The sequence below is a fragment of the Pundamilia nyererei genome, unplaced genomic scaffold (genome assembly GCF_000239375.1).
Source record: "Pundamilia nyererei isolate P.nyererei 1_Seehausen unplaced genomic scaffold, PunNye1.0 scaffold00017, whole genome shotgun sequence".
NCBI classification, from domain to species: domain Eukaryota; kingdom Metazoa; phylum Chordata; class Actinopteri; order Cichliformes; family Cichlidae; genus Pundamilia; species Pundamilia nyererei.
The window spans coordinates 4,359,345-4,374,101 of NW_005187418.1; the positions used below are offsets into that span (position 1 = coordinate 4,359,345).

General features: G+C 41.5%; 1 protein-coding gene across 1 annotated transcript in view; it reads left to right on the forward strand.

Moving 5' to 3' along the window:
* cox10 (cytochrome c oxidase assembly factor heme A:farnesyltransferase COX10) overlaps nucleotides 1-14,597 on the forward strand; it is a 35,398-nt gene extending 20,801 nt beyond the window's left edge. Inside the window, exons 5-7 of the mRNA XM_005725902.1 lie at nucleotides 7,001-7,071; nucleotides 10,837-11,069; nucleotides 13,552-14,597. Coding sequence (XP_005725959.1) covers nucleotides 7,001-7,071; nucleotides 10,837-11,069; nucleotides 13,552-13,985 — 738 coding nt within the window. The 3' untranslated portion in view covers nucleotides 13,986-14,597. The remainder of the gene's footprint in view (nucleotides 1-7,000; nucleotides 7,072-10,836; nucleotides 11,070-13,551) is intronic.
* The last annotated feature ends 160 nt before the right edge of the window (nucleotides 14,598-14,757 follow it).

Genomic DNA, 14,757 nt, shown 5'->3' on the forward strand with positions numbered 1-14,757 from the left:
AATAACATGCTCATGTGCCAATGTTGCCGTTTTCTGCGGTGGACGAAGGGTTAGCACCAGTAATCTGAGTAGCTTGTGGCTGTGCAGCCCCATATGCACCAAACTGCAATGCACTGTGTACTCTGGCACCTTTTTGCCAGAGTACACAGTGCACCACCATTATTTTTTTCAGCAATCTAAACTCGAGTGGCTCGTCTGTCGGATCAGACACGGGTCTGCCTTGGCGCCCCATGTGAGCCTTGGCCACCCATGACCTTGTTAGTGGTTCATCACTCTTCCTTCTTTGGACTACTTTTGATATATACTGACCACTGCCGACTAGAAATACCACTCAGTTTGAAAGATACTCATCACAATTTGGCACCATGTCAAAAAGCACTGTACTTACAGATTTTCTTCAAAATCATTCTGTGAGTATATAAAGGATAATTTGGTCTTTATTGTTGTCACATAATATTGTTTTTACTTGAGAAACGTAAAGACTTATTTTAGATGTTGTAAATTTTAGCTTTTCAGTAGAGTTTAATGATTAATTATGCAAAATAATATTCATGAGAAAAATGGTAGTGTCAGATACAGCCCTGCTGTATCTAGTGTAGTTATGTTTTTTTCAACTGCATATGGGATCATCCTACTGGCACACACACACACACACACACACACACACACACACACACACACAGCCCAGTTCTATGAATTCAGCTTTCACTATTTTATTTTCCCACACTTTGTGAGACTGAATAGAAAGCAGTCAAGTGTGCCCAAAGTTAATGGTAATCAGAAACTGGACTGAAATACCCTCATTAGTAAGAATGTTAACTTATCAGGCTGAGACTAGAGATATGGCTGGCCAGCTTTCCAAAGGCATTCCTCTTGTTTGCATAGTTATGTGTACTGTAGAGTGAAAGTAAGGATCTCACCCAGCGTGGTCAATATCTAGTTCTGTGAGAAATTATACCGACCCCTTCCTACTTTTCTACTTGGAAAACTACTGGGAAATTCATCAAAGGATAGAGCCGTAAGTCCAAGTTTAAGGATTTTACATTGTATAATATTTTAATGATCTGAACGTATCACTAAAATCGCAAGTTTACTGATCTTGGGTGCTATGCACTCTTTCTGAAATCTGTTTGTGAGAGTGGATGCTTTAATCCCAAAGGTTTTCTCCTCTTCAACGTCTCCCCGCAAGAGTCAGTCTTGTAATCTGAGCCCTCCTTCACACTAGGAGGCACTGTGGCCTAGTCATAATACAGTGTAAAAGATGAAAATATTGATAGTTTATGACACGCAGGGAAAGTAAGATGAACTATGGCATCACTTCTAAACCCATATTCCCACAATGCTGGGTCCTAGCAGCTTAAACCGGTCTCCTGCGCACAACAGAAATGGATAACACTCATTCATCTTTAGTTGTGCAGCAAAAACTTTCCTTCTGGAGGCAAAGCAGCAGCTGTCAAACCCTCCTTTGATCAAATGAATTAGAAGAAAAACATGTATGAAAAATCCCCTGCATTTCCTTTCTTTCTTTCTTTCTTTTTGTTAAAGTTGCAGCACTCCATCCTTCTTCATGCTCCAGGCACTGAGTACAGCATGCCTCTGCCCTGCAGTAAGATTTCCCAGATCCTGCCCATATCTTCACAGGCAACGGGACTGATTATCGGCAGGGCAGAGGTAATGCAGCTCTGCCCGGCATTAATTGGCTGATTAACATGGGGACAGTTTAGCGCTTCACTGTCCCACACTCGGCCCATTAATCAAGAGGGATGCTGTGCCAGCTGAACCGCTGCCAACAGCTCCACACAGACCACTATAAAGAGAGCTGGAAGAGGTGTGGGTTCAGCACACAGCTGAAAGGGAGACGTGATCCACGCTTTGGCCAGACAGAGTACTGCAGTCTTTAAAGTGGTGCGTGGGAAGAGACTACGCTATACAGCAGCACTGAGTGCGGCTGGATTTCAGAAAGCTAAGAATTATGGGATGTTTCATTTCAGGTAGTTGCATGCTGTTAGAAGGCTAAAGCTAATAGTCTAATTCTGAACACATACGTGTAACGAGGGAAAGCAATCAGAGCTTTTTGTTTTTAATCAGACAAGCTCGTCTAGCGCCATTGATCACATGAAGAGCCTCAGACACATCTGCCAGCTGTTCATATGCAGCATTCCAGACTCCGGAAGACATTTTTATCTTTCCCTTTCACTGCAGATAGTGTGATCTAAATACTGCTATATACAGAAATGGAGTAAGGGAGATGCCCTAAGGTGACGCAAATATTAAAAGTGCTGCGCTTCCCAAGCAGGTTTTTTTTTTTTTTTTTTTAGCATTAAAGAAAATCCTGCATTTACATTTTCTGGACACAAATCTTTTCTCTAGCTGAACATGTGTAGCTGAATTCATATTAGGACAGTTGTCTCTTGTGGTGTGTCTCCTTTGCCACCTCGGGCTGTGGCTCAGGAAGTAGAGCAGGTTATCTACTAATCGGAAGGTTGGTGGTTTGATCTTTGGCTGATGCAGTCTGCATGCATAAAGTATCCTTGGGCAAGACACTGAACTCCAAGTATGAATGTGTGTGAATGTTGGAAAGAAAGCGCTTAGATAGAAGTGCTTGTGTGAATGGTGAATGGCATGTTGTATAAAGCACTTGGAGTGCTCAAGTAGAGTAGAAAAGTGCTATATATAAGAATCATTTCATTTACCTTTTTTTCCAACCACTTATAAACCACCAACAACCCATCTGTATCGAGGCTTTGCTGTCCTCACAGACATTCACAAAGGGCTCATCTTTGCAGTACTAATAAGTACTTTGGCAGTGTATAACAGGTTTTTCAGGGAAGCAGTGTAAAATTAGAGCATTACTCAAATAGTTCCAAGCCACTTTATTTGCCTCTCAGTTGCATTTTTTGTGACAGCACAGCTCATTCGCTAGAAGTGGAAACCCCTTGAAATAACCTTGATCTTCCATACCATTGTTTAGTGTTGTGACTAGTCAGGTCGCATGCCCTGTCTGCTTTTTTTCTTTTCTTTCATTTGACTTCCAAACATCACGAACGTCTGCCAGAAACATTGAATTGACTTCTGAGGAAAGCTTAATCTATGTAAATCTTTGGCTGCTTGTTTGTCAAGTGGCTGATCAGAGACAGTTCACAGTTGGTGCTGAAAGGGCTTTTAAAAGCTCTGATGCTTTTCTCTTCTTTTTTTTTTTTTTTAAAGTAAACTTGGCTCGCATGCAGCGGAGCACCACCCACCCCTGTGGATGTTTGACTCTGCTATTCAACTGCAGTGCGTAAACAGGTGACAGTCTTGACAAGTGATGACTTGCGATTGTTGGGCTTACCCGTGCACCTGGGTTTTTTTCGCCAGAACAAGAGAGGGAGACGCTGTTGATGGCCAGCTGATGTTTCTGTGAGCCAAAGCCATACAGCTGCTTAGTTGTGTCTTTTCGCCCTGTGTCTGTGTTTAGGCACACTTTTGCCTCCTGAGTAAACAGTGTACTTACTGTAGCACTCCTCTCTTAACCATCGCTGCACTTCCTATTGTTGTTTTTGCTTTCAGATCAGAGATGTGTAAGCGGTCAGTTAACATCTAAATTTGTCCTCTGTTGTTCATTCTTCTTAATTGTTTTACAGGCCAACTTCATGAAAGGATTTTTTTTTTGCACATTTTGTTAAAATATGGCCTTAAATTATGCTGCCTGAGTGTTTAAATTACAGTCATCAAACAGATACACTTCTGCACAAGAATAGGAAATGCCTCCCCCAAGCCTGTTATCAATTGAGCCCTGGTGGTTGGCGGTGGATCACGTTCTGTCTTTGATAGCTCAAAGGATCTGGCAGCTGAACACCCCCTCTCCTTTGCCTTTTTTCTCTTTGGTCTCTCCTGCTCTCCATCCTCATCGTCTGGCAGATAATTGTCCCTACAGTTAGGGGTTTTGTGTGTGCGTGTGCGTTCATAATTGAAAGCAGCACTCATGTCCATAGCTTCCGGTCCTACACCAGTCTTTTATTGTATATCCCTAAGCTGATCCATAGGGTTAGAAATGTTGTCAGTTTAGTCATTTCTTTAGCTGGAGCTAAAGATGCAGTTTGTTTGTTGCAGCTACGCAGATTATTATAAATGGCCTATTTTCCTACACTGTTCAGCATTGTCAGGAAATGAATGATGAGTGAACAGTGGCGCTCTTAAAATAAACAGAAACCATCCGTTTCAATTAGACGTCATAGTGTATCAGTGAGTGATGTGAGCAGAGCTGCATGAGGTTAAAAACAAACAAAAAAATCCCCCAAAAACTCAAAGATCTGTTTATATCTTCTTCTGAGGCGTTGTCCACATGCATCACAGCTCAAAATGTACTTTATGCATTAGCATATTGCTCATACCAAAAATAAAAAGAGGCTATCAAAGTCCTTTCCAAACCTTGTCACAACAATCAACACTCTTCTTTTCACTTTTTTTTTTTTTTTAAATCTGGGGGGGCATACATTTTTATTCAAAGCAGGGTATTTTTATATATCTCGCCACTAAACACATTTTTATTTTTAAATATAAACCCTACTCTGGTCTTAAAGTGGAGTTTGAAACGGTTTCTAAATGCTATAACCGTCATCCACAGTCAGTTAATTACACAATCAAGGTCTCGGTGTAGTTGAAGACCTGTCAACAATTACAAATCATTACAAACTCGGGACCTACCTGTAGCAGCACACGCGCAAACACACAAAACACAACTGGCCCAGTTATTTTAATGCCACCACTGTAACACATGGCGATGTTGGGCGGAAATAATGACATGGGTTGTGAAGGCCGCTAATGCGAACCAGATGAGGCAATTCGACTTAAAAGGCAGAGAGGGAGGAACACGAGCAGGACTGGACAAACTGTGAAATGACAACACGGCTCACGGAACAGGATCGGCCGCGTGACATTTACGTATCAGTCTCTGCAAATGCCCACGACAGCATGATCCAAGCAACGGGAGAGAGATAATTTACTTCACTTCATATGTACAGTACAGGTGTGTTGTTACGCCTGTGGCTGAACAAAAGACAGTCCTGTTGTGCACAGAATTTGTGCTTTTTTTTTCCTTTTTTTTTTAAACCATGTGGGATGATGTTATTGGAAACTAAGTGGGTCCTTTTTATGTGAGCAGTGTTGCAGTGAGCTTGGCCCTGGGCCTGCCTGAGGCCAGCTTCAGTCCTGTTATGTTCTAGCCTGGCCGCAAAGTGCATTTCTCTCTCATGCGGCCCCTGACCTCCTGACGCATTTCCTGACCCAGGAAATAGAATTAACACCTTGGCCTGGGCCTTCGGGTCCTACAGCAGCATACGCAGCTGTGCCATAGCCTAGTACAGTCCAAAACCAAGCAGACCAGTAAAGCTGAACCAAAGATGGAAAACAGAAGACAGAAGTTTTCTTTTGAGTGCATGAAGATGGATTATTATTAATTATTGGCTCAGTTTCCCAGACATGGATTAAGCATAGTCCAAGTCCCTTTTTTTTTGAGTTTCAGACTAGGCCTAATCCAAGTGTAAGAAACTTGTTCTTGACTGTTAAACGTTTTTATTGGACAGTTTTATTGCATTGCAATTTTAGCAGTAACTGCATCCAAATAAGGAGCTAAACTTTACCCTCAGTTCCAGTTTTGTTCTTTTATCTTGAGATGGAATGTAAAATTGTGACTAAAGGATAGCTGTATCATGTGACAACAGGCGAAATGAAGTACTTGTATTATATTGTACTATTTGAAATGTGTGTAGCATTTCGCAGCTCTCATCTGAATGGCTTAGTGTGCCTCCCAACACCAAACATAGTGCAAACTGATGTAAGGGGACCACAAAGATGTTTGATCTTTCCATCAGTGTTTTTTACTCCAAATTACAGTCGTCTATTATGAGAGATCTTCTGTATCAGAGATTGATGGTGTGGCCCACTCACTAATGATATTAGAAAAGAAAATCTATATGATACCAATGGTGGCACATTCCTCCAATGTTTTTTATGATATGATTTTAATGACTGCAGTAAATTTGGTAACTGGGGTTTAAGATGAGAAAAGTGGATTATCTGTTTATTAGATATTTTATGTGAAACATATATCAGGAGAGATAGACGTCGATATTCCATAGTTCACATGCTTTATCTGCTTTTTTCGTTAGTCAGATGCTTTATCAGACAAGAAACACACACGTATGTTCATTTTCTCACTTGCACACAGATACGCGCACACACAGATTAGCCAGTTCCTGCATTTAAGCACCCCATATGTTTGCGTTTTAGTCACACACTGCCAATCTCATGGGAGCACTTTGAAGCTTACTCCTCCAGAGCAGATCATAAAACGGGAGTATAAGTAGTTTTTCACATAGTTGTATCCCAGAACACTCCCACCACTACCACCTCCCACCCAACAGCTAGCTCACTGCCTCCACCTTCCACCTCCAGTCCATTTACTGTTAAAATGCAGTGTGAGCTTTCGATTCAGAGAGTTGCTATGACCGTACATAAAGCGGGTCCCATCATATCGGTTCTGTTCCTATGCTGCAGTAGAAAAGCTCACATTGGCAGTAACAGTGAAAGTCTCCCATGTTTGCTCTATGAGGCACACTATATTATGTACATTTCTGTGAAAGCTTAACCAGTATGGGGTTTAGGCTTTTTTTTTCTTCTCCTTTTTGCATCTGCACAATGTTTGAATTAAAAAACAAATAAAAACATGTTTGTCTGGGTCTCAGCCCAACCTTTGCATCTCAACAATATATTGAAAACTCATTTTAATTTGACAAACTGCATCTTTTGAATTGCAGTGTAGAAAGTGTGCAAGAATTTACCTCAAACATTTTGCAAAAGTTCTCATTTCATAGACTGATAAAGATTCTCCGCTGCATGCCGTACAGAAGATAATGTCTCACAGGACAGCTCCTCCTTGTTTCTTCTTGTCTGGTGTCTTGTATCTGGAACTTGACTGTCACTTTCCTGCACTAACCCACTTGTTCTTCTGTCTCCACAGTACTTCGAGGTGCCCTTTGACTCCAACATGAACAGAACAAAGAACCGTCCGCTCGTCAGAGGACAGATCAGGTAATATTTTCCTTCCTGCATATTAAACACTGTATGATTGATTTGGTATAGAACTACCATCGGTACGTTTTATCCTTTTAGAAAGACTGTAAAACAAATTGCCAGAGAATGCACATGAGGAGTGAAGTGCACCAGCTTCACCACGAGTTTGGGTTGAGTTTAGTGCAGCGACACTGTGTGACAGCTGCTCAGCCACCCTGACTAACTCTTGTACATCTCACTGGGTGAAAGACAAAGTGTGTTACTGTTTTCTTGCTCACTGACCTGATCCTTACCTTGTGCCTTAGCTGGATACTTTTCCTGGGGTGAAACGTGATCTAGCAGCTTGTGATGTCAGAGCCTCTGCGCACTTGCAGGCGATATGATGATTACTGCTTAAATAAAACAGTAGCACATATTAATTTACACCTTTCAGTTCCAGCTTTCCTTTTTGAGTTATTGTGGTGTTGAACCAGAGCAATAGCTGTTATGTAGAGAGACCTTAGCTGCCAGGAAGAGAAATGCATGCCAGCACTGATGAGCCTCTGCTCTCCACCTGTCAGGTGTAATTTGAACTTGTCAGCAGGTTGGAAAGGAGGGTGATGAGGTTGAGATGAGGTGTAGGTTACCTAAGCACCCTCACTGTGCTACCTCTGCTCTTTAGATATCAGATAACCTCTGTTTTGGTGCTCAGTGAACTATGTGGATTGCCACGCTCCTACAAATCTTACTCAGTGACTGGATATGCTGGTCTCTGCTTGCCCCTTTTGAAAGACTAGCACCTTTAAGCAGCAGACAAACACATGGATTTTCACTGATGCATAAACCCAAACAGACTACAGGTCTTCTTCAACCATTATCATTGCCAGGAAATTGCCTCATTTGCCGTTCATTCTTACAGGATGAACAGCTCCCCAAGAAATAAAGCAACCTGTTGATGTGCAGCTCTCTAAATATAGACTGAATGTCCACACGATCTTTTTTTTTTTGTTTAACTAAAGATTCTGTTAGTACCATGACTGGTTCTTCACCCACACCACAGCTATCTCATCCCAGTTTAAGGAATTCTCCATTGACATGCTGTTTAAAAGTGTACTGGTGCTGCTGAGGTGGTTATTGGAAGTGCTCTCCCTCTGTCTAAACACAGCCTCTCTTCTCTGGCTTTTAGCCTTCGTTTGACAAGAGGAGTTGTACGTCTGTCTCTGAGATCCACAAAATAGCTGCATCTCTTGCTCATTGTTTCTAGCACGTCTCCCTTCTCCTCATTCACACATACAATCTCGTGTGGAGACAGAGAGCAGATTGCAGGCCGGACTGTCCTGTCAAACAAGCCATCAGGAAGCCACATTTTACACATCTCTGTGTTGCCTTTAGGAAAGCGCTTTGTATGAGTTAAATTGTGTTACCCAGCTTTGTTTGTCCTTACTGCAAAACCTGCTCCGCCTAGTGTGATGTCAGTGTTGGATGTAGTTTGTTGTGTTACATCAGGACAATACTAGTATATCATCTTTCCCACCTTTTTTTTTCTTTTTGGAAATGTGAATGACAGTCACCCTCTCTTAGTTGTGGTCTTGTCAAATTTGAGGCTTCCAGATGTGGTGAGGCAGTAGATCATTTTGAGTATCTCTAAGGAGAGCAATTCAGATTGCAACTGTTACAACCAGAGTTGGTTACAGTGTGGAAATCAGCACATACTTAAGTCAGAGTGGGATTTCAGAGTTTCAAAGTTTTAATGGATCTGAGACTACTTATTTATTTATTTAGGACAGTGCATGTTAATGAACATAAATGTAAAAAAAAATTACATGAATGTAAACATACCAGATTATAGCCAAGGGCTAATTTTCATCTGTTGTCCTTAAGCATAAAAAATAGACATAATAATTCATAAAAATTCATCATTCATTCATAATAAAAACTCCATCACCAAACGTACACATACACACCATTCTGTTCCCAAATAAAACATTAAAACTGTACAACTCATACATGATCACACACTTGATTTGTCCATAACCAGTTTTTAATCTTTGCCTTAAACAAATTGAGTGTAGAGCATTCTCTAATGGGTTGAGGAAGACTGTTCCACAGATGGCCTCCCTTAACAGAGAGGACGTTCTGCCCAAATGCTGTCCGTCTGTGGGGTATAAACAAGTCTCCTCGGATTGAAGCTCGAGTGGTCCTGTCTGAGCTTTCTTTATGCCTAATGAACTGCTTTAGTGGTGGTGGAGCAAGGGAGTGTAAGACTTTATATATTAAACTCACTCTTTTAAGTTTCACTAAGTTATTGAAGTTCAGTAATTTATGTTTTTTTTAACACATGACAGTGGTGGTGGGAAGTCTGTTTTTTGTCAAGTAGTTTTAAACTTCTTTTATAAATGTTTTCAATAGTTTTAAGTGTTGTTGGACAAGCAAGTGACCAGGACGTCAAACAATACTTACTAGCTTTTATAAAGCCATCAATGCATCTCAGTTTTACCAACAGATTTTATCAAACAACTATTTCAGTAACGTGAACTAAACTTTGAGTAATTTAATCATATTTACAGAACAGTATAGAGTATTACATTTATTTAAATGCTAGTAAAATGCAAGGTAACTGAAGCGTAGTCACCCTCAGTGCTTTTTCAACTAAATATTCAGTTTTGTGTGTAAATTTCAACAAAACGAGTAAGAAAAACAGGTTTTGAATGTTTTCTTGAGATTTTTGTGGCAGATTTCATGTCAGTGGATCAGTAGGCTGTTTTTAGTAATATGTGAGTGGTGTTGAGTCTTAGAAGGTTCCATAAATCTGTATTCAGTTTCCAGTTTTACACCAGTCCCTCAAGCCGCTTTATTTCTGGTCAGGCTTGAATAGAGAAGGTTTGCTTTCCACAGTTTACTTTGCGCTCTCTGACCGTTTGAGTGCTTCACAGATTACAGGGCTTTAAGTAGATTCATCTTGTTTCTTCAACCTTATGGGTGTTTTACATTTGGATCCATGACCTTGATTGTGGTCTAACCAAAAGGAAACCTGTTGGGCTTTCTGTATTGACATTAAGAGCCTGACGTTATGACTGCGGCTGTGTCGAGCTGTAAGCAAAGGACACTAAACCCACCTCAGGCCATGTGACGCACTCCCTTCCCTGACCCCCACTGAGCCAGCCCAGAGCCAGGCTGTCAGCTGCCCAAAGCCAGCCTGCACGGCCCCATCTCAGCCCACATAAAAAAGACATAACACCACTAATCACATTAATGCTCCAATCCCCCTGTATGGCCACACCACCAAAATAAAAGCCCCGTTTGCTTTCTGAAGAAAAAGGCCTGCGTTTGGTCAAGATTTTAATCTCCTCCCTCTTTAATTTATGAAGCATTTACTGGTGAATTTGAACCAGACGTTGCCATCGCTGCTTTCAGTTAAAGATGAGGGGTGAAGGAAGAGGAGGAGGAAGCCTTCATCCAGCTAAAAGCCTGAGCCACAGTGGTTTCCTTCAGCTAGTTTTGATCTCTGGTGCGTGCACATGCTCTTCATCTTGCGGCGCTACTTTTATCCCTGACAAACTCTTATCAGATGAGTGTCCTCCACGCCTCCCGTTTTGAGACTCAGCCATGCTCGGCTGCTGACTGCTGGCCCCCACGGGTCTGCGTGTGTCTGTACTGAACATTTGAAGCTATTATTGTCTTATCTGGTGTCTGTTAGAAAGACCTAGGAAACATTATCAGCACACTGTTCCCATGCTTTCACCTGAGCTTTGTCTAGTCGATATAGCTGACTCCCTCTCTGTTTGTCTCCCTTCCTTATATCAGCCCCCTCCACGCAGTGTCCTTTGCTCTGGCCTGTGGAGTGCCAGGAGTCGCTCTGCTCACGCTGGCAGTAAACCCCTTGACAGGCTTCCTGGGCGCCCTCAACATCTTTCTCTACACCTGTTGCTACACACCGCTCAAGAGACTCAGCATCACCAACACGTGGGTGGGTGCCGTTGTGGGGGCGATACCTCCTGTGATGGGCTGGACTGCGGCCACAGGTTGTCTGGAGCCAGGTATGAATGTAGCATTGTACTGTTCTGAGCTTCTTACATATTTACCCTTCTTAAAAAACACCCATATTATCATTTTTAAGGTGCTGTTATTACAACCTTTCCCATAGGTGTTCAGTTGGGGTGAAATCTGGAGACTCCAGAAGAAGCCCAGAAAATATGATTCACATAGTTGTAATATTGAAAATTACACTGTTATGTCCCCGAATGAAGGGACGCGTTGCAAGCCTGGTAGAGACCACTCCTCTCTGCAGATATTTCATCACGTATTGATTTGTCAGCCGACATGCTCTAACAGCATAAGCGAGTCTTCTGATCCCGTCACTTAGTCGGGGTCAAAGGTTGCATCTGTATTTTTGATACTAGTGTAGACATTTTGAAGTTAGTTGTAGGAAAACCTGCAGCTTGAATAGATTTATCAAACACAGATGCCAAATATCTGCTGCACACACAGCTCTTCAAATGTGATTTCGATCTACTGCAGATCTCTGTTTTATATCATTGTAAATCAAATATGTTCTGCTTTTAGACAGTTGAACAGGATGGAACAAGTCATTTGAAAACGTATAATGCCCCCCCCAATATTATGGGACATTTGATATAACTAAATAATTAATCGAGGGATTATTAAAAGATTAATTGCAGGCTTACTGCACAATGAAACCCATACTGCGCCTCAGTATTACTGTCATAACGTCACTGTTCACTTTTCACTTGTGCCAAACTGTGATGCGATACAAACCCAGCATGTTATTCCAAACTAAAGGCGCGTGCTGTTTCGTGTCTTCAGCCAGTCTGTAGGAAAAAAGGCTGCATATACAGTACACAGACATGGCTTCCCGGACTGCCGTCTTCTAAGTTTTTTAGTCGTGACAAAATTATAGCTTCACTTACATCCATTTAAACCAGAATGCCCCAAAACAACAGATTTGAGCTTCTGAAATATAGCTTTTTGCTAGTTTTCCTTCATAATACTAATAACATTACATGAACTACATAAATCTTGATGAGAATAATTATTTGTTGCAGTAGGTAATTTGATCATGTGGCTGTGCTCTTGTGCTAACTTATTTTAGTGTGAGACCGGGCCTGATTTTAAAGCACATAAAGCTCGATTTACATAATCCCCAGGGCCCCTGTAGCATTATTAGTGCTTTTGTTCATGTGGAGTTTAAATGCAAAGTGTCAAATGAATTCGGTATTAAATGAAGATGTTGGAAAGATGGAACCCGAGCAGGTTATTCAGCATGTTTGGTGACACATCAAGTGTTCGGTGATGACATCTGTGTGAGATGTGGCATTATGTTGCTGCTCTGTTGTCTTAGAAATGTTCGTCTTCACATTTGTCCTACTTATTGGGGTTTTTTCTGTCTTTTTACTTTTAGTTTGAAGTAATTCATCATGAAGTAATAAATAGGCCAGAGTTATTTAAGGCGTTACGTGACCTCTCAAAGTAAAGTGCACTCATTTCCGTTCATAGTCATACCAAAGGTGTGTTGCTCTCTTTTATTACGGGACTTAACCTCATAGAGAGAATTAGTATTGTACTGTGTTTGGTGCTGAGAAAGCACAAAGACCCACAGGTCTGTTTTTTATGTTTTTTAAAAAAATTTTAAAACACTTGTGCAGGATGTAAAATACAAGCCACTGCCGCTAAAACAAAGTCTTGTGGCGAGGGAATTAGATCAAGTATTTTCCCTTCCTGTCAGTTTGTGCACTTCTTCTTCTGGTTTGACTCACTAATTATGACGAAATGGAATAATACTTATGAGAAAAGCTGCCTCTAAGCAGAAAAAGAAACCACTTATTTTACTTTTGTTCTCTTTTATTAACCGTTCGCTTCGTTTCTGTTTTAGAAGTAGGCCTAAATGTTTGTTTTCTTGTAAATGAGAATTGTATTTATTTATTTATATATTTTAAGCAAAAGCCATTAAAAACATAATACAGTACTGGTTTGGACCCATTTTTGCTTTTAGGCCTTTAGACATGCTCAGCAATAATACTAAGGTAGGCCATAGCATTTAAACTATTCTCACTTAGTAGTAAAGGGGTTCAAAATGTGCCAAGCAAATATCCCCACACCATGACACCACCACCACCACCAGTCTAGCTGAAATAAGGGCGGATTTATGGTTTCATTCCAAATTGTGACCCAATCATCTAAATGTCACAACAGTAATTGGGACTCATCAGACCAGGCAACATTTTCCGGTCTTCTGATGTCCAGTTTTGATGAGCCCGTTTGAACTGTAGTCTCAGTTTCCGGTTCTTAGCTGACAGGAGTAGCACCCGGTGTTTTGGAAGTACATTTAGGTGTACCTAATAAAGTGCATGGAAGTACTGTCTCTTATCGCTTTTTTAAGATTAAAAATATGTGGTTTTATTTTACACCTTGACCACAATTGAGTAATCTGAGTGTGAATTAAATAAGCACCGCATCAGTTAAACATTCATGTCTCTCTCACCCCCCCATCACTCCGTCTAGGTGCTTTGTTGCTGGGTGGTTTCCTGTACAGCTGGCAGTTTCCCCACTTCAACGCCCTCAGCTGGAACTTGAGGGAAGACTACTCCCGTGGTGGCTATCGAATGATGTCCGTCACCCACCCTGCCATGTGCAAGCGGGTGGCCCTACGGCACAGCCTCGGTCTGATCGGTCTGTCAACTTTAGCGCCCGTGCTGGATGTCACCACCTGGACCTTCCCCGTCATCTCCTTACCCATCAACCTGTACATCAGCTACCTGGCCTTCCGGTTCTACCACAAGGGAGACCGCAGCAGCGCCCGAAAGCTGTTCTTTTGCAGCCTCTGGCACCTGCCCACGCTGCTGCTGCTGGCACTCACTTGTAAAAAGTATAGCAGTAATCAGGAGGGCGCCGGTCTACCTCGGGCCTTTTTACCCCTCACATTTCCAGCCAGCTAATTTCATAGATAACCCATGACATCAAAGACAGCTGTGGGACCCTCATTTTAACCACAATACTCCTTTAGTGTCTTACTTCAGTTGGACGGGAATGTGATCGGTGCTGACTTCATATCAGGACATGAGCTGGAAGCGGTAGCTGAATTACAGAAAACACACTGAATTATTACATCAGGTTGTAATCATTTGAATGTGTGTGTACTGTATATATATATTCTGTATTTATTTATAACGGGGCCCACTAGTTGATCTCTCTTTTACATGACTGATGTTGACATACTGTAGAGTATAAATTGTACAAATGCAAAAATCAAATCATCAAACGAAATGTTTTATTTTCAGTCAGTGTGTATAAAAACAGGACGAATCAAAGTTTATCCGGCAGCTGCAGCATAGCAGTTATGTCGACTTTTGCTCGACTTTCACTTGATCCCTGATACTTGACGGTTAATAGGCCTTGTTGCGTTTTGCTTTTACACTGATGGGTCTCGATTCGTTAACACGATGCTTTAATTCCACATGGTTTGCCTGCACCAAAACAAAGGGAAGGCTTTCACCCCTGTAAGGAACAAGGGCAAATGCTCTCTGACAATAAATACGTCATGATCGTGATTCTGTCTTTTGTGTCATCATTTACTGTGTGTTAATAACTGTGCATGCAGTTGGTTTCTCTATACATATTTAAAGAACACACACGAACTGCTAGCACACCTCGTTAGGTGTTGCTGCCTGCATGATGTATGGATTTAGGTTTCAATTAAAGCCTTAGTGG